This window comes from Harpia harpyja, chromosome 2 (genome assembly GCF_026419915.1).
Source record: "Harpia harpyja isolate bHarHar1 chromosome 2, bHarHar1 primary haplotype, whole genome shotgun sequence".
Taxonomy (NCBI): Eukaryota; Metazoa; Chordata; class Aves; order Accipitriformes; family Accipitridae; genus Harpia; species Harpia harpyja.
The window spans coordinates 25,679,574-25,698,788 of record NC_068941.1 but is presented as its reverse complement, the minus strand read 5'-3'; the positions used below and the strand labels follow the sequence as shown (position 1 = coordinate 25,698,788).

The 19,215-nt window shown below is 48.0% G+C and overlaps 1 protein-coding gene across 1 annotated transcript in view; it reads right to left on the bottom strand.

Annotated features, from left to right (window-relative positions):
* Window positions 1-10,911: 10,911 nt before the first annotated feature.
* Window positions 10,912-19,215, bottom strand: part of SCD5 (stearoyl-CoA desaturase 5) — a 34,760-nt gene continuing 26,456 nt past the window's right edge. The window contains exons 3-5 of the mRNA XM_052773471.1: window positions 16,878-17,083; window positions 13,182-13,414; window positions 10,912-12,609 (exon numbers count right to left, since the gene is read on the bottom strand). Coding sequence (XP_052629431.1) covers window positions 12,419-12,609; window positions 13,182-13,414; window positions 16,878-17,083 — 630 coding nt within the window. The 3' untranslated portion in view covers window positions 10,912-12,418. The remainder of the gene's footprint in view (window positions 12,610-13,181; window positions 13,415-16,877; window positions 17,084-19,215) is intronic.

Below are 19,215 nucleotides of genomic sequence, written 5' to 3'. Positions count from 1 at the left end.
TGCAGTATGACTGATGTTATTTATTGACAGTCTTGTTTCTTCTCCTAAAACCCAAATAAGGTGGCACTTATTCAAAGTTTTGCCTTGGTGCTATCAGTTACAAACCAACACAAGACAGCCACCCCTGCCTAAATCCATGCCAGCCCCCAGAACTGAGCCGAGTTATACATCAGCAGTTTATCAGTATTTTATATACCATCTTTCTAGCGGCCAAGCAACGCTCCTTCGCCCTGCAGCTTTGGCCCTTGTGGCACATCTCTTTGATCCCTGAGGATTACGAACCCCTCAAAGCACAGGTCCTCAGAGCAAGCACAGCACCAGCAGGTCCCCTGAGCCCTTACCAAAGTGGATGCATCTCTGTGGTGGCGGCACTGCCAAGGGACAGGACAGCCACTCTCGCAGAAAGGCAACTGCTGTGTACACTTCGCAGTGTTTTAAAGGCTGAGGGAGCTATTTTTAGAGCTGAAATAACGTTCCTCCTGCTCTGGTATTTCAAATCTTCTGTTATCCTGGACTAATAGATGGCTCCTCGCAGCATTTGCTTTTTGCAACCCCACAAAATCCAGAGATCTTGGCCAGGTTTTCCCTCTGCGTGCACCTGATGCTGCTGCATGGCACTGCCACACTAAGGAGCTGCAGGTCACGACAAGTGACTGCCGGGCACAACTTTCCTTGGGCAGGGAGGTGCCAGTGCCCCCACGTCACCAAGACAGGCCCCAAAATAAGGTGCCTGGAAAAAAGTATGCTTGAAGTATCGGCATTAATCACATCCCTGACCTCAAAGCTTCCTGCGATAGCAAAAGTCAAGCAAGGTCACTTTAAAAGTAACAGAGGGGAGGTCTTTGAGTTCAGTAACCTCCAGCTTTCAGCAGCCAAGGCTGAAGAAAACCTTCTATCAAACAGGTGAGAAGTGACAGCACTCAGTCCCAGCGATTTTGGCCAGAAAGGAAAACGCAGCAACTAATCGGAAACCGCCTTAGTCACTTCACCTCTGCCATCAGCCAAAGCTGGAAGGAAAACAATGCAGCATATGGGATTTTAAAGCAATTTAATTTTTGGTAAACTCTGAGCATCTGAGACATTTTGTTCACAGCTCTTTTTTGAGCAGATGGTGTTCCTTCAAGTGCTGGAAAACGCACAATGCTGACAGGCCCACCAAAGACCTCTCACAAATTAAAAAATCATGGCTTAAAAAAAAGGGCACAGCCTGGGGACATCAAACATACGCTAGAGCCCACCCAGTGCAGGACACAACAGAGGTGCAGGGAGGCACCAGCCATCACGGTGTGGTGTTCCATGGGCCCACGAGGATATTTCTTACAATCCCTTCTTCACGGCACACCAGTCCCACAGGAGGAGCAGCCTCTCTCCTGTGAACCTTGTCCTGCAGCATCCCCCTGCCAAGGGGTGTGTGGGTGCAAAGGTAGGTAGACAGGTAGGGCATGTGGGTGTGTTTTTTGAACACAGTAATGTGTATCCCACAATAACACATCACACACCTCCCTCGCAGTAACACTGTGCATCCCAAAGCCCGCTGCAAACTCACCTTGACCTGTGGAAAGAGTCTTTCCTCCCATGTCTCCACCAACTCTACCTTGGCAAAGACGAGTAGCCACAAGTATGTTCCCCCATCTCGTTTGGGGTTACGCCTGGCTTTCCTAGGCGTGGGTGTGCCAGAGGCTGACACTGACGTCCCTCCCTGCTCAGCCCATGTAACTTCAAAGACACGATTGCAGTGATGCTGGTGCACAGATGTGACAATGCTTCTGGGATGCTGTGAGCAGCACATGACTTCTCCTGCCCCAGTCCTCACTGGGTTTTTCTGTTGGGCCACTGAGACCCACTGGGGATCTGCCTGGCAGTTCACCTAGCCCAGAAAGGGGACATGCTCTAATGCAAGCAAATGTTCAAAATTACAGCTTTTCTTTGCTGTCTGCTAATATTTCCTCCCCCCGATGCCTTACAGCACGTGCATGTTCCCTGTCCAAATTTCACAACATTAGTGCTCTTCATGGGAAGCAAATTGCGTGCCATCTCTGCATCCACTTTCTTCCAGCAACAGAGAAGTAGGAAGGCTGAGCTCCCATGTCCTGACATCAAGTAGCAGGATCAGGCCTCAGAGATATTTTATTTTTCACGTAAAAGAGAGGACTACCGCAGAGCTAACCCCTGCCCTTGCAGACCTCACTCACAGCTCAGGAAGAAACAAAGCAACCTCATTCCCTTCTAATTGCAGTCCTCCCCAGGGTGATATTACCACTGAAGACTGGCTACGGTTTTACTGGGCTGTTTTGGGGGGGGGGGGGGGGGAGGTACACAAAGGTGAGGAAAACGGAAAAGGGAATTGCTTTGAGGTTACTTTCATTCCTAGGAAATACATCTTCTCTGAAAATAGATTTACCACCTGGTTTTCCTGTCCTGCTCCTTTCTGCTCCAAAGCTGGAGTGAGGCTTGGCCAGAACTGTCACCCACCTAGAAACAGGAGCAGCAGAGGAAAGGGGTGAGGGATCGCTCAGCAGCAGCCTTCGGAGCTGCTCCATACCCTGATGCATGGGCTAAATACAGTGCCTAAGAAACTGTTTCTCGATCTAAGTGTTAACCTTCATTTCATTAGCCAGATCATCTCTCATCAAAGCCATCTGTTCCTTCATCCAGCTTTTTAAATATTGTGATAGACTTCATTTCTCCAAATGCCCCACTGCTAAACAGACACCATCTGAGCATGCACATCCTTGGCTTGGCATTAACATTAACAGGTGTGTCAGGATTTGCTGGAAAGGCAGTCACCTGCAAAGTGCTCTCTCTCACTCTAAGAAATATCCCCAGATCCCAGCCCTCCAAGATGAAGCACTCCCTCTTCCCAGTTTGCCTACATGATCCCAACTGAGAAAAATTCACCTGAATTTGGGACCGGAGCAGCAAATTGAAGTGATCCACCCCATCTCGCTGCAAGAAAGTGACACCATTTAAATGGTAGGAAGGGAAATGGAGAAAATGGATACAAGATTTCAAAATTTTTTCTATAAAAAGAGAATTCAAAAAAATAATCTCTGTGATGGCAAATACATGGGATAAACAGGACTTGCCCATAAGACAGTCAGGGTCTGAACTCTGGGGAGGAAACCTTGAAGTGCCAGTGTGTGCAGATGAGACCTGCAGGCTGGCATGCCCTGGCCCCAACGGGCGCGTGTTCTGGCCTGGCAGGAGGACAGTCCTATATGAAGTAGAGAAAACGCTGTAAAAAATACAAATTTTTTTTTTTAAGAATAATGAGATTTAGTAAAATAATGATTTCCTATTATTATGCTATAAACACTAATGGAATTATGTCAGCCAGGAAAATTTAGTATCCCCAGTTAATATTGAGGTCAGGCATTACCGTGCAGAGATGGCAGGCACTGTTTCACCCATGGTTTTTATCTGTGCCACTCACTGGAGCTTTTCTCTCAGGCATTTTCCAAGGCCCACAAAAGGGGTTTTGTTTTTTTTTTGGTCCTGCTTGCAGTCTTTGCTGCTCATCTGCTTCTCTTGGGCAGTGGATTTATCTTTACAGATGCAGCTGGTGTGGGGCAGAGCTCTGGGGCCATACCTTCGTTCCCTGCCCTTTTGACTTTAACCCTGGCTTGGCCATGGCTGGTGCAGGAAGTGGGGGGGCAGCAGCACAGCTCCTGGCATGATGCTGCAAACCCTTGACTTCTCTGGGACTCAGCATGGCTGTACCAAAGCCAGCAGGATGGGATGGGTATGCTGGCAGCTGGACAGGCCTGCCGGGGTCAGCTGGCTGCAGATATGCAAAACCAGAGTGGGAATTCTGCTATCATTTTCTCAGAAAAAGCCTAAATCAGGGTTTAACTCTCTAGGAAGCTGGACAGCGAGAGAGGCACTCAGTAAAAGGAATGCACCCCATGTGTGAGGGGTGATTTCACGGAAACATGGTGGGACGGCTCTCACAACTGGAGTGCTGCAATGGATGGCTACAAGCTCTTCAGAAGGGACAGGCAAGGTAGAAGAGGTGGTGGGGTGGCTCTCTATGTTAGGGAATGTTTTGACTGTACAGAGCTACACGATTCTGATGACAAGGTGGAGTGCTTATGGGTGAGGATGAGAGGGAAAGCCAATAAGGCAGATATTGTGCTGAGAGTCTGTTATAGACCGCCCGACCAGGTTGAAGAGACGGATGAATCGTTCTACAAGCGGCTGGCAGTAGTCTCAGAATCGTGTGCCCTTGTCCTTGTGGGGGACTTCAACTTTCCAACATCTGCTGGAAATACAACACAGCAGTGAGTAAACAATCTAGGAGACTTGTGGAGTGTGTGGAAGATAACTTCCTGACACAGCTGGTAGGTGAGCCAACCAGGGGAGGAGCCTTGCTAGATCTACTGTTTATGAACAGGGAAGGACTGGTGGGAGGTGTGATGGTTGGAGGCTGTCTTGGGCTTAGCAACCATGAAATGATAGAATTTTCAATTCTTGGTGAGGCAAGGAAGGTGGTCAGCAAAACCACCGCTATGGACTTCCGGAGGGCTAACTTTGGCCTCTTCGAGGCACTGGTTGAGAGAGTCCCTTGGGAGATGTTCCTGAAGGGCAAAGGGGTCCAGGAGGGATGGACGTTCTTTGAGAAGGAAATCTAAATGGCTCAGGACCAGGCTATTCCCATGTGCCGCAAGTCAAACCGCCGAGGAAAACGACCAGCCTGGCTGAATGGGGAGCTTTTGCTAGGAGTCAAGAAAAAAAGGAGAGTTTATCATCTCTGGAGGAAAGGGCGGGCAACTTGGGAGGAGTACAGGGATCTTGTTAGATCATACAGAGAGGAAATTAGAAAGGCAAAAGCTCAGCTAGAACTAAATCTGACCACTATTGTAAGGGACAACAAAAAATGGTTTTACAAATATGTTAACAGTAAAAAGAATCCCAAGGAGAATATCTGTCCTTTAATGGATACAGAAGGGAATGTAGCCACCAGAGATGAGGAAAAGGCCGAGGTACTTAATGCCTTCTTTGCCTCAGTCTTTAATAGGGAGACCAGTTATCCTCAGGGTACTCCAACCCTTGAGCTGGAAGGTAAGGATGAAGAGCAGAACATACCCCCCTTAATCCAGGAGGAAAGAGTTAGTGACCTACTACGCCATCTGGACACTCACAAATCTATGGGACCTGATGGGATCCATCCAAGAGTACTGAGGGAACTGGCAGAGGTCCTTGCCAAGCCACTCTCTATCATCTATCAGTGATCCTGGTCAACAGGGGAGGTCCCAGAGGACTGGAGGCTTGCCAATGTGACTCCCATTTACAAGAAGGGTCGGAGGGAGGATCCAGGGAACTACGAGCCTGTCAGCCTGACCTTGGTACCGGGGAAGATTATGGAACGGTGTCCTAGTTTCAGCTGGGATAGAGTTAACTCTCTTCCTAGTAGCTGGTATGGTGCTATGTTTTGAGTTCAGTATGCAAAGAATGTTGATAACACTGATGTTTTCAGTTGTTGCCAAGTAGTGTTTAGACTAAAGTCAAGGATTTTTCAGCTTCTCATGCCCAGCCAGCGAGAAAGCTGGAGGGGCACAAGAAGTTGGCACAGGACACAGCCAGGGCACCTGACCCAAACTGGCCAATGGGGTATTCCATACCATGTGACGTCCCATTTAGTATAGGAACTGGGAAGTGGGGGCGGGGAATTGCCACTCGGGGACTCGCTGGGTGTCGGTCGGCGGGTGGTGAGCAATTGCACTGCGCATCATTTGTACATTCCAATCCTTTCATTATTGCTGTTGTCATTTTATTAGTGTTATCATTATTAGTTTCTTCTTTTCTGTTCTATTAAACCGTTCTTATCTCAACCCGCGGGTTTTGCTGCTTCTTCCCGATTTTCTCCCCCATCCCACTGGGTGGGGGGGAGTGAGCGAGCGGCTGCATGGTGCTTAGTTGCTGGCTGGGGTTAAACCACGACAAACGGTTTGTCTTGAGAGCACTCACATGGCAAGTCCAGGATGAGAAGGGGATCAGGCCCAGTCAGCATGGGTTTACAAAAGGCAGGTCCTGCTTGACCAGCCTGATCTCCTGTGTCCAGGTGACCTGCCTAGTGGATGAGGGAAAAGCTGTCGATGTTATTTTCCTAGACTTCAGCAAGGCCTTTGACACTGTTTCTCATGGCATACTCCTTGAGAAGCTGGCATCTCGTGGCCTGGATAAGTGCACTATTCACTGGGTGAAAAACTGGCTGGATGGACAAGCCCAGAGGGTTGTGGTGAATGGGGTGCAATCCAGTTGGCGGCGGGTCACAAGTGGTGTTCCCCAGGGCTCGGTGTTGGGCCCTGTTCTGTTTAATATCTTTATTGATGATTTGGATGAGGGGATTGAGTGCGCCCTCAGCAAGTTTGCAGACGACACCAAGTTGGGAGGCAGGGTCGATCCGCTTGAGGGTAGGGAGGCTCTACAAAGAGATCTGGACAGGCTGGATCGATGGGCTGAGGCCAATCATATGAAGTTTAACAAGGCCAAGTGCCGGGTCCTGCACTTTGGTCACGGCAACCCCATGCAGCACTACAGGCTTGGGGAAGGTGGCTGGAAAGCTGCCCGGCAGAGAAAGACCTGGGGGTGCTGGTTGACAGCCGGCTGAATATGAGCCAGCAGTGTGCCCAGGTGGCCAAGAAGGCCAACAGCATCCTGGCCTGTATCAGAAATAGTGTGGCCAGCAGGAGCAGGGAGGTGATTGTTCCCCTGTATTTGGCACTGGTGAGGCCACACCTCGAGTACTGTGTTCAGTTTTGGGCCCCTCACTACAGGAAAGACATTGAGGTGCTGGAGCGTGTCCAGAGAAGGGCAACCAAGTTGGTGAGGGGCCTGGAGCATAAGTCTTATGAGGAGCGGCTGAGGGAACTGGGGTTGTTTAGTCTAGAGAAGAGGAGGCTGAGGGGAGACCTTATCGCTCTCTACAACTACCTGAAGGGGGGTTGTAGTGAGGTGGGTGTCGGTCTCTTTTCCCAAGTAACAAGCAATACGAAGAGAGGAAATGGCCTCAAGTTGCGGCAAGGGAGATTTAGGTTAGATATTAGGAAAAATTTCTTTACTGAGAGGATTGTCAGACATTGGAATAGGCTGCCCAGGGAAGTGTCACCATTGAGTCACCATCCCTGGAGGTATTCAAAAAGCAAGTAGACGGAGTACTTCAGGACATGGTTTAGTGGGCATGGTTGATGGTTGGACTTGATGATCTTGAAGGTCTTTTCCAACCTAAATGATTCTATGATTCTATGATTTAAACAGCAAAAGCCCCCAAACCATCTGGTGGGCAGCTCTACCCGTGCAGGGGCACCTCTGGCTACTCCACAAACTCAGCACTTTGCTAGGTTTTGGGGGTTTTGGGTTTTCCCCCCCCTGTCTAGTGGGGCTGGCATTGCTGGCTGTGCACCCCTGGATACCAGATGTTTCAGCTCCTGGGCTAGGCACCACTGAGCTGCAGCCACCGTGGGAGCTGGGGCACGTGTTAGCAAATGTCTCTTTCCCCACTGGGCTCTGCTTTTGTTTTTTCTTTTCATTCTTCTTTTAGAAGAAGATCTTAAGGGAAATTGTACCTTGATTCCCAGAAGTGCCCCAGAAGGTGGTGAAAAGGAGCCCCATAACTCCCTGTAAGACCCTTTCTACATAAAAGGGTACAGCTACAAAACAGTCCAGGAGCAAAAATACCAAGGTAATAAAAGTCCAGCCTGGCCATGCCTTTGGGGCCACAGTCTGGGAGCTGATACATCATCAACTGTTAAAAAGCCCTCCAAGCTGAGAGCCTTCCCAGCTATAAATACCCTAGACATCAGCTGACCAGAGCCCATAGGTCTGTCACCATGTTTTCCAGCCTGGTATGGACTCCCAGGCTCACATGAACACAGCAGACCTTTCAGAAGACTTTTTTATTCCTAGCAGCCTCCCACTCCAACAGCTCAATGCGATACCTGAAGTCAGGCTGCATTTCCCATCTGCTGGGCTTACTTCCAGAAAGCCATGTTGTGGCTGCTGATTTCTGGGCCAAAAAAATTATCAACAACAGCCAGAGGACAGCAGTCACCTTGCACTTGCAAGCTGCAGAGGGAGATAGGGATGCAGACATCACCCAGGGTAACAAGGGAACAGCAGAGCCACTGAAGGGAGTTGGCAGAAATCTGCCCCCGATGCCCAAAGCAGCCTCCTCTGCATCCCTGCACCTCCCCCCAGCAATCCCCCACTTTCACCAGGTATTTTTAAACTGGCTCAGGGATATGGTGACCAGCCCAGGGCTGACCACGCACCCTTTTCCCACCCCAGGCCCCCATGCTAAAGCTGTGCATCCAAGTGCCAAAGGGCCAAGTAAAATTTCGGTGCTGCTGCACAGGACCCTGGCGCAGCACCTGACCTGATGGCACAGAGCAGGACAGCCACCAGCTTTCCTGAGCGTAGCAGTGGGGCTGCCGGACAGGAGATGGCATAGGAGGTGTCTGTCCCACTTGGCTGATTTTCAGGGACTGTGAACCCTGATGCACTTCTTCAGTGCCAGCACTCACCCTCTCACCACAGCCCCTTTCTCAAGGCGTAACTCCAGTGCCAGCAGGTTTTGCTCATGCTTGCATCCCGCTCCGGGGGATTACCTGAATGCAGCCCAGCCCGTGGGCCTGACCGTGGCAGAGGTGGAGTTAGATGGAGCCTGGAAGCTCCTCTATAGTCAGCTATCACAACCTCAGCCTCATGCCACACCCTGACAGTTGTGTTTGTACACAGCCCTGATGGGTTTTCATCGATATTTGCATAGCTGAGTACACACTGTTAAGTTACAGCTGAAATCCTCCTTTAGTGATTATGCCAAGTCCCAGGCCAGGCATAGCATTTCCTCAAGCCACTCGACGACAGAAAGGTAACCTGCTCAGAGGTTTCTGCTGTGGAAGGAGCACATGACTCCTGAGCCAACACTGCATTTCCTAAGGGCCCCACCAGTTCTGGGAAAAAAGGTAAAAAAGATCCAGTCCCTGCTGTGTGCCAAAACCGAGAGCCTGGAAACACTCAGCACAACACTGCACAGGACAGTGTACAAATACCTTGTTCTCAGTCCTACGTGGTGTTATTCCAGGTGGTTCAACATGCTGAGAATGGAGTTAGAGACAACAGAAGATTAGGCACTGTCAGACCATCAGGTCTTAGAAAAAAGTTTCACAGTCACTGTATCCTTGGTTTAGCCCAGCCTACAGCCAGCCACCCACCAACTAGCAGTCCCCCAATGCTTTTGCACTGCTCAGAAAATGCTAGCGGAGACCTTGACTACCAGATCAGCAGGAGAGGTGCCAAAGTCCACAGAAACAAGTGCAACTCATGCCTCAGTACCCACCTTTACCAAGGCTTCATGGCTTCCCCGTGTCACTGCACACAGCTGTGGCTGGCTCCAGCACCTGCCCTGGGAGGCAGCTGGGGCCCTTCCTGCCTCCCAGAGACCCTGCATCTTCCTGAGGAAGGGGAGAAGAACACGGCCAAAATGATTTCCAAAACAAAACAAAACAAAACAAACAAGCAAAAAATTCAAAACAAACATGCAAAAAAATCAAAACAAATAAGCAAAAATGGAAATGCATGAAGTATTCCTTGTTTTACCAAAATTCAAGGCATTCTCTTCAAAAATCTAGTTTTCCTGCAAAGGCTAACTGACATATTTTGATCAACTCCACCACATGGAGAAGTTCATCTACAGAAACAGGAATTCAGGTGGTACAGGCTCCAAGATAAGAAATTTGATGGAGGAGCTTTTCCTTTTCTGAATGATGTTTCTTTACTTACTTTCAGTTTTTCAAAACCATGGGTAACTTGGCAATGGTTTCAAAATCTCAGATTCCTGAATCCCACTGGAACTGCTGTTGCTGCTGAACTCTTATACCCGCGGATGGGGGAATATCACCTTATTGTGATTTCAGGTAGTCAGAGAAGTTCAGAACAGCATGTACCTCTTTGCAGGGCCAGTTATTCTTCTTACACAATGTACTTGACAGGAATCAGCTTAAGGAAGTCCAAGTAATAGCAGTACAAAAGAAAAAAAAAAGGATCTAAATTATGATAAAGATCAACAGGAAGATGTGTATCTAAGTGCCTGCAAAGTTCATTCACTGCAGTTCTCCAGCCAGGAAATTGCACAAACGAAATGATGGGAGCACCGGTTAACATTAGGCATTTGCACATATTCCCAGCTTCGCTCCTACACTCAAACATCAAGTCCAAACCCATTGCCTGCATCATTTTGAAGGTGGGTTCCCAATGATTTTTGCTCTCTCCAACTGCCCATCAACTGTGCGAAGGAAGCAACAGTGCTATCTTTCTAACCAGCAGGTCAGAAACCTCCCAGCTCTGGGAGCCGGTTTCTACCTCGTCCTGCAGGCACTGCAGGGGGAGGTGGGGAGATGTCTCCTACTCGTGTGCGTGTAATTCCTGTGTCTGTCAAATGGCCTCAGCTCCAGATGAATGCACATCAAGACACGACTTCTGGCACACCCAGTTCTTCAGGCACATCTCAGCAGAAACAAGGACAACTTACAGCAAAACCTAAACAAAATACCTAATATTTTTGGTCAAAGCATCCTACAGTCACATTGGGCTGATATTTTGCTATTAAAGTGGGATTTTCACATGCAAGAACTTGCCACAGTCTCCTTTCAAGCTTATGTCAGCTTGAATTTTCTTCTTCCCCTCTATCAGCTTGGCCACTAAGCCCAAAGTAATCAAATCTCTTGGTGCCCTTCCATTTGACAACACTCTTCTTCCACTGACGAGGAAACCAGAAATGCTGAGGGGATAGGCATTTTGGAAGCCAAGTGAATAGCTGGAAACACCAAGCAAAACACTGCTGTAATTCTGATGTGTGATGCACAAAGCCCTTCAATTTGGTAGACGTTTCAAAATAAAACACAGGGGCCAGTCTAACTCGTAACTGTTTATTGTAAATCACTCAAGAGTTTACACACTATTAATGGCAAAGTAACACTGTTAAAACACCTGCTGAATGAAACACAGAATGAAGACAACTCTTTTCTATTATATGGCATCATTTAAAAAACAAGAAACAGAACAAAAAAGAAACCATTTTAATCCCCTCCCCCGCCTCCCCGTTCTACATCTTTCCTGAAAATATCTGGGCCTGAGTCTCAGTTATCTCGAGATCCCTGCCTTGCCCAGGGCGTGGGGCCGCACAGCTGGGACACAGGCACTCCCTCTCCGAGGGGCAAGGTGGTGACCTTCTTTATAAATGCAAATCATGCCCTCTATCTTCAAAAGTGCTCCAGTGCTGACAGTACAAAGCCTCTCTCCTGCACTGGCTAACATCTAACACAAAGGGCTACATGTCCCATTAATTCCACATGCTTTTTTTTTTTTTTTTTTTAGTTTTTTCTTTTTTTTTAACAAGGCAACTGTTAAAATTCAGAAGTTACATAACTGTCTTTATATTTTACTCAGAAACCAATGGATGTTGCGTGCAGCTGAAATATTAGAAGAGATTCTGACTTAGATAAAGGTCAGTTTTCTAAGACCCGCTAGTCAAAGGCAGAAAAAGAGATTAAGAGGCCTCTTGTGCAAAAGGAGCTAAAATATGCATGCATTGATGGCCATGACCAATTAGAATATAACTTAGGTCTCCAAACATTGAAACAGAAGCTTTATTTGGCTTAAGACATGGTTGAGCTCTACACCTTTACAAATTACAATGTATATGCGACAACAAAGGAATCATCTCAACATAGCATCAGTTGGTATTTTTGGCCTGTACAGAGACTAATCGTCAACACAAAAGCCTACTCAGCAATAAATGGTTTTCATATTTAGCAAAGACAGCAGTGCACTGGGCTGGCTAACAGGGCTAACGAAAAAACAAAGCAGGTTTTCAAACTAACATCTAACTAAATTTAGGCCAATTTTTCCCCTTGGACATCCTGTTTTTCATCGGTGCCGTAACTGTCCTTTCTACTCGTCTGTAGCTGAAATAGCACATTGTGGCCTGCCCCATCCTATCCGAGAGATGCATCTCAAAAGCATATTTGATTAATAGTAGAAACAAAAATCTCCCCTAACTGCACTTGCAAAGAATAGTTAGTTCCTCCAACCTGCCAACATTTACCATGAACAAGCAAATTACAATGTATTTCAGACATGAACTACAGTGACTAAAATCAAATCTCTCTCCTGTTTAACTATAATATTAAATAATATATAACATTTTTACACTTAATAGTCTGAAGTTTGGACATAAGACAGCTAATAAGGAAAAAAAGCTGGGACCAAATCTGTTCCTGGGCAATTAATTCATCCCAACTGATCTGAAAAAACTAGTATTACCCAGAGGAAAATAAATCCACCACAGGCACGAGGGTGTGCACACACCCACCCACCCACCCACATATATGACAGTGCTGGCACAGCAAAGCATTAGTTTTCAAGCACTGCCATCTCCAGTACTTTCCTTGCGAGACTGGATCATCTCCTTCGGAACCTGCTTGCGGTCAGTGACCAACCCCAACCAAAACATGAAGTCAATGAACCAGGTGGTGGGGTTGAACTTCAGGCCCAGCTCGCTGGCTGAGTAGTCAAATGGGAAGGTGTGGTGGTAGTTGTGGAAACCCTCACCTGAAAAACAACAGAGGAGTTTAAAGACCACGTGGCCAGCACGTTTATGAACTTAGGAACACGCTCGGGTTGGACATGCCAATGCCTGTTTCTCAAGTCCTGAATCCAGTGCAGGTTATGCTCCACCCCTGGCTATGGGAGCCCCTGGCTGGGGCAGACCCACAATGGACTCCATTTCAGTGCTTTGGGCTTTCCTCCCCAGTAGGAAGGGGCACGTCCCACCCCTTACACTCAGGGAAGAAAACCGTAAGTGCTTCAAGAGGGCAGACGCACAACCAAGTAAGAAGCAGAGTCGCTTACTTCTGCTGCGCTGCCCCCAGCTGACTGCTGAGAAGAGAGGATTGCTACTGTGAACACGTCTCTGTCCAGAGACTACATGGTATTATTTCAATGTGGGCACCACCAGTAGAACAAGGGAGCCTTCCTCTAGGATGCACAAGTTCCAGCCTCCTCCAAGCCCTGCCTCCAAGTGGTGTCCAGTTGCAGGTGCCCAAAACCCCGACCAGAGTGAAACAGGATGGGATGTCATCGCTCTGAATTTGCAAAGCTCTACCCAGGGCTACAGCACTTACCAATGGCTCCCAGAGTGACAAAGGTGTTCTGCCTGGGGCTGATGTACTTGTTATAAGGGCGGTTGCCGTACATGTGAGCAGCGCTGTTGACCAGCCAGGTGACATTGAGGGAGATGGTGTACCGGAGGATGGAGGCAAGGAAGTAGGCGTTCCACAGACTCTCGCCCCAGAGGTACCACGGCACAAAGGTAGGAATCACAAAGCACATCAGCACAACTGAACTCTTGTAATACCTGCAGGGAAACAAAAGGACATCATTACCGTGGTGGGAATGACAGCTGGGATGAAGTGGGGCTGGATCTCTGGTAACACAGCTCTACCAGAAGCGCCTGGCACAACCTGGGCTGGCCCCATAACCAGGGCAGCAGGGAACATTTCAGACATCCACAATCATGACATAATTTTTCCAAGCGCAATTCAAAATGCCAAGACAACCCGAAACCCCAAAGCAGCAGATAACACTGGAGCTGAACAGCTGAGACCCAGTCCCAAAGCAAACCTCCCACGTTGAGCACCTTTAAACCTGGGGAATCACAGACTTGGCTGCACACCCTGCACCTAGGGTCCGGCTCTGGGACTGGAAAAGCCTAGGGCTTGGTGTGGCATCAGTGGAGCTGTTTGAAACATGTTCACTGCTAAGAGCGGGCAAAGACCTCCCCCGTGCTCAGATCAGAAGGGAACCTGTGGCACAGGGCAGGAGCAGCTCCCTTCTATACCACTGCTGCTGCGTGAGCTCCAACAGCAGCAGCAGACCCAAAGCAGCTTCCAAGAGACCGTGGGCACCCTGCCAAGGGTGAGGAGAAATGCATCTTGGCCTGCGGGCCAGGATTACTGCTACTCTCCCAGCCCACTGGCTGGCACAAGCCCTGCCACTCCTCTGTATACTGGACAAAATCAGCATGCAGTGCAAAACAGGGAGGGAGAAGCCAAACAGTCCAAGAACAAACAGGAAAGCTTTATAGTACAGCTAAAGCCCCATGCCCAGACAAGGCAGGGAAGAGAGCGCGTAGGATGTAGGGAGCACAGAGGTGAAGAGCAGAGACCATAGCAGGAGAAACAAAGAGAAAAATTGTGCTGGGGGAATTAATCCAAGGCAAGTGGAGAAAGGGAGCAGCTCAGCAAGAAGTGGGGAGGCAAAGCCAAAAGCGAGATAGGAAATAAATGAGGCTAAATGGAGAACGGGCTAACGGCGCTCAGGAGCGGAGAGCAGCAAGACAGTGCAGCTTGGGAGCCACCTACAGTGTGTCCCCACCAAGGCCCCATTTCCCCATTGAGCCCTTCCACCTCCCTGTAGCCCAGCCCACAGGGATCCCAGGGTATCATCATCAAAGCAAGCTGCCACAAGAAACTGGAGTGGTAGGCTGAGGTGACAGGATTTTGAAGGGTGCATAAAGAAAAGAAAAGAAACGCAAAGTAAGACCCATCTTATTTGTGCCCATATGACGGGTTTAAAATAGACCCCTGCTTTTGTTGAGTTTTGTGGAAGGGATGAGGAAGAACAGAGTTTGGATTTGTTAAACAGTTATTAAAACTTTCCATTTGCTGAATTTTTTTCAGATAGGAGGAACTGTCACTTTCATTTGACAAAAACAAACAAACAAACAAACAATTTTGAATTAAAACCCAGAGAGGGCTGGAAAAATGTTAATATTAGCAGTATTTTTGGTAGGAAGAAAGTTTCCATGCACATAGCTCTCATCTGTAATACACCAGCTAGTTTTGATCATCTTGTGTATGAAATAAATAAACTTCTTGCTGTGCAAGTTCTTTGTTTGATATTTGTTGTTGTTGTTGTTTGGAGGTTGTGCCTCACATGCTGGGCTCCAGAAGGAGATGTGCAGCTCTCCAGCAACACCAACAATGGTAAAAAGACAGCATCTCCTCAGCTCTCTCACAGAACTCTATCTTCACTTACCTGAGCCAAGGCTCTCCAAAGGAAAAGTCCCCATTCTTCGCTCCACCAAAGATAACAGATAATTTCCCACTCATCTGACTGACTTCTGAACCAGGTTTGCAAACCTCAACACTTCAAGGCCAGGATTTAAGTAAAGCTGGAGGAGAAAAATATTTTCCAGTCCAGAAAACTCCTTCAAAGTTCAAAGCCTCTCCAACTCCGGGAAAATAAAATAAAATATGAAAACAGCTTATCAGGAACCAGTTAAAACCATTCTGTAAGACGCAAGAAGCCCAGACTGAAGTCTTTGATGAAGACATGAGATCTCACATCTGAATGACCACCTGACTCCATTTTCTCTGTCTCCCTTTGATTGAAATATCCACCCTGGAATGAGAAACCTCCTTAACTGGAGTTCAAGGGAACCAATGTCTCAATACACACTTGGGGAACAGTGCTGCTTTTACCACATGAAAACTTTGTCATGAAGACACCTCACCTGTGAGCCCCTCTTTCACATCACATGCAGAATTATTGCTCTGTTATTCACAGAGGATAAATTTGGCTGTCAGTCATGCCTAGAGCAGTACTGTGATTTCAGATGAAGTGATGTGGTTTTAAACTGATTGAGCGACACCTCATCCACAGCACACCAGCACCACTAAATTCAGCAAAGCTAACAATCTGGCCTTAAAACGAAACGTGACAAAGAAGGGTTTATTATGATTCTTACCGATCTGACCTGCCAGGTTTTCCATGCTGTCAAAAACCCCAACACTTCAACCTTACAGAAAGGAGAACCCTGTATTTTTCTTCCCAGATATGGGAAGGTAAACTCAAAGTCCTAAATTCAAATCCAGAGCAGAGACATTTGCTAGGACGTAACTTCCCTGCAGAAACATACTTCTTCACTACACAACATTTGCAGCATAACCAAAGCAGTAGAGCCTGCTTCTTGTGGGATGCTTTTGTCCTGGAAAAGTTAATAACACAATCAAGAGAAGCTGCAGCAAACTGCAAGGTAGCCTTCGCAAACAGGCACCGCCAACTGAGGAACCAGTAAAAGCAAATATACGTGGAGGGCAGTGAATTCCTCACTCCTGGAGCTCTTCCAATGCAGGGGTAATTCTGCTAGCGCATGGATTTCTCTAATGCAAAAAAGAAACTGATTTCTGGACTCAACTGACCGCTCCCCTCACCCACAAAACACTCAGAAATGAGCTTATGCGGTTTGCCAAATTACCTGGACCAAATGCTTGCAGGGAGAGAAGTCTTCTTGTGCCTAAAATACAGGTACTCACATAGAGGACAAAGCATGTCCCTCAATCCCCACCTCTCGCAGAGTGTGTAGCAAACTGAACTAGGTCTGTGCTAATTCTCAAGGGAAATAATTAATCCTGTGAAGAATGACAGTCTTGGGAGAGGAAGCGCTTGGTCTGTGCTGGCCCACAAGTGCCAAAGACGAGTTTGCAGAGTGAAATGTGCACTTTTGCATTAAAGCAGTTAGCGATTACAGCATTTGCTCCAACAATCAAAGCAGAAGGCCAAGTTCCCAGCAACTGCTGCTGTGGCTGTTTTCACAGCCAGCCCTGGCTTTTTGGAAAAGCAGAGGGACAGGGCTCACTGCCACATGGCAATAGTGGGGGCCAGAGGGATAGCAGCCCTAATGCCTGCAATCAAGGTGGCAGAGATATCTTCAGGGAGAAAAGGGAAAGAAAAATAAGGGATGAGCCACAACTAGACAACCAGGTGGAGGTACCTCTCCACCCTGCCTCGCACAAGGGCCCAGCACTCCCACTTACTTTCTTTGGAACCTGACAACAGGGTCATCCAGCAGGTCAGTGAAATCCAGTTTCCTCCCCTTCTCTATGACGTCCCGGTGCTTGCGCATGAATAGCCAGCCAATGTGGGAGAAGAAGAAGCCACGGCGGGCGTTGTGCGGGTCCGCGTCTGTCTCCGAGTACTTGTGGTGCACACGGTGGTCTCGGCTCCACTCGTAGATGTCGTTCTGCACAGAAAGCATGGCGGGGTGAGAGGAGAGAGGCAGGTGCTGCTAGAGCAGCACCACCTCCAGCTCCTTCCCCACACAGTAACAGCAACAAGCCCCTCTCTGATGCTCCTCAAAAAAGGTTATCAACTAAAGACATCCTGAGGGACACCAGCTTTGCAGCCAGCCAGCCCATCACATTGCCTCTCTCAGTGCCCACACAGAATGGGACATCCTCTGGGAACTGGTGACACAGATTGGACATGTCCCAGGGCTGGAGATGGCTGGAAGCCAACAGCCTCTTGGGAGTTACCATCATCAGTCTGCCCTGGTCCTGTGTCCTCCCTGGGTGATTGCTGTCCGAGGATGGACACTTCTCCTGACCTGAACAGGAGCTGAACTTGCTCAGCCTTTTGGAGGGATGCATCTTCCACAGTAAAACTGGCACCTCCATTTAAATTACTGCTGTCTGCAGGGATGTGTACAAGAGCACAGCCTTCCAGTACTTAAAAGGGGGCCTACAGGAAAGATGGGAAGGGACTCTTTATCAGGAAGTGTAGTAATAGGAAGAGGGGTAGTGGTTTTAAACTGAAAGAGGGTTGATTTAGATTAGGTATTAGGAAGAAATTCCTTACTGTGAGGGTGGTGAGACACTGGAACAGGCTGCCCAGAGAAGTTGTGGATGCCCCATCCCTGGAAGTGTTCAGGGCCAGGTTGGATGGGGCTTTGAACAACCTGATCTAGTGGAAGGTGTCCCTGCCCATGGCAGGAGGGTTGGAACTAGATGACCTTTAAGGTCCCTTCCAACCCAAACCATTCTATGATTCTATGATTAAGATAACAAAGGAGATGTGGCTATTTTATGGAAAATCAAGTCTTGCCTTTGCAGCCAGGCTGGAATAAAAGTCTCAGACCCATAACATCAGCTCAGCATTGGATCCAGATCAGATACAAAGCAAGTTCAGTCCTGTCTCTGCTCAAGCTGTCAGCTGATATGGGTGACTGAAATGCCTTATGGCGGTAAATGGGATTATGTGGATTGCAGGGAGGAAGGGATGGACTGCAATTTCAGACTTGGATGCGTAAAGTGAGAGTTCCTGAATTTACTCAGCCAAAGTGATTTCAGCCTCCCAGTTTGCTCTGCAGGATGCACTGGCTATTGGACTAAACTTGTGGGTTTTGCAGTGGTGCCGAGCTATTAGTGCAGGGCATTGTGAGCATCTACAACACTTGCAAAACTCAGGCCACACTCTCATCTATGAATTGAATTGCCCAACACCAGCACCAAAATATGGAAATGTTAGTTAATGCACAGATCCACAACAGTGTGAACTTTAATCAGAGAGTGCTTAGCGGACCGTGCTTTCCTCTGCTATTTCCATCTTTGCACAGCCAGGGAGGTACCCAAGCAGTAATACCCAAAAGAAGGAAGGGCTTGGGTTAGTTTTAGGAACAGCAGCAGCACCCACAACCACCGACCACAGCAGTTTTGCTCCCAGCAGAACTGAGCAAACCGTCTGTGGTGTCTGTGAAGTAACTACAGTGCGGCAGCCATCATGGTGCTGAATATATTGCAGGACACACTAAGCTCAAGCTAATGACAACTGTGTATATCTATATTTTGAGAGACAAAAGCTGTACACTGAAAGCATTGCAGAAATCATTGCTCTTTCTCTCAGCTGCCAACATTTGAGAGAAAGCACTGATGCCACCTGTGCTGCTGAGGGGACTCCAGAAACAACTGCAAAGAGCAGCTAAAGAATCCAGCTCAGATGCCTCTGTGTCCAATTTCAACCTTGCAAAGATGCTCTCTGTCTGCAAGAGCCCACAAGGGACAAGTGAAGAACAAAAGCCCTGGAAAGATCTCAGCTCCATTGTGTTCAGTTGTGCTCAGCCCTGTACTGTTGTCACACCATGGCCACAGTGATGCTGGGAGTGGGCTGGGGATGAGGGGAACATTCTTCTGCAGCACTGACTCATCTAAGCTGAGAGGAGGCAGTAAAGATCAGCCCCTCACCCGCGGTCCAGTATGTCACACCTTAACTATCCCATTGCACAAGAGAACAAAGTAAACTGAGTGAAGCAAAGAAGTCACCAAACTCCTCAGTGAGAACAAGGGGAGGTCTTTACCTTGCTGCCTTCTCATTTTTTTC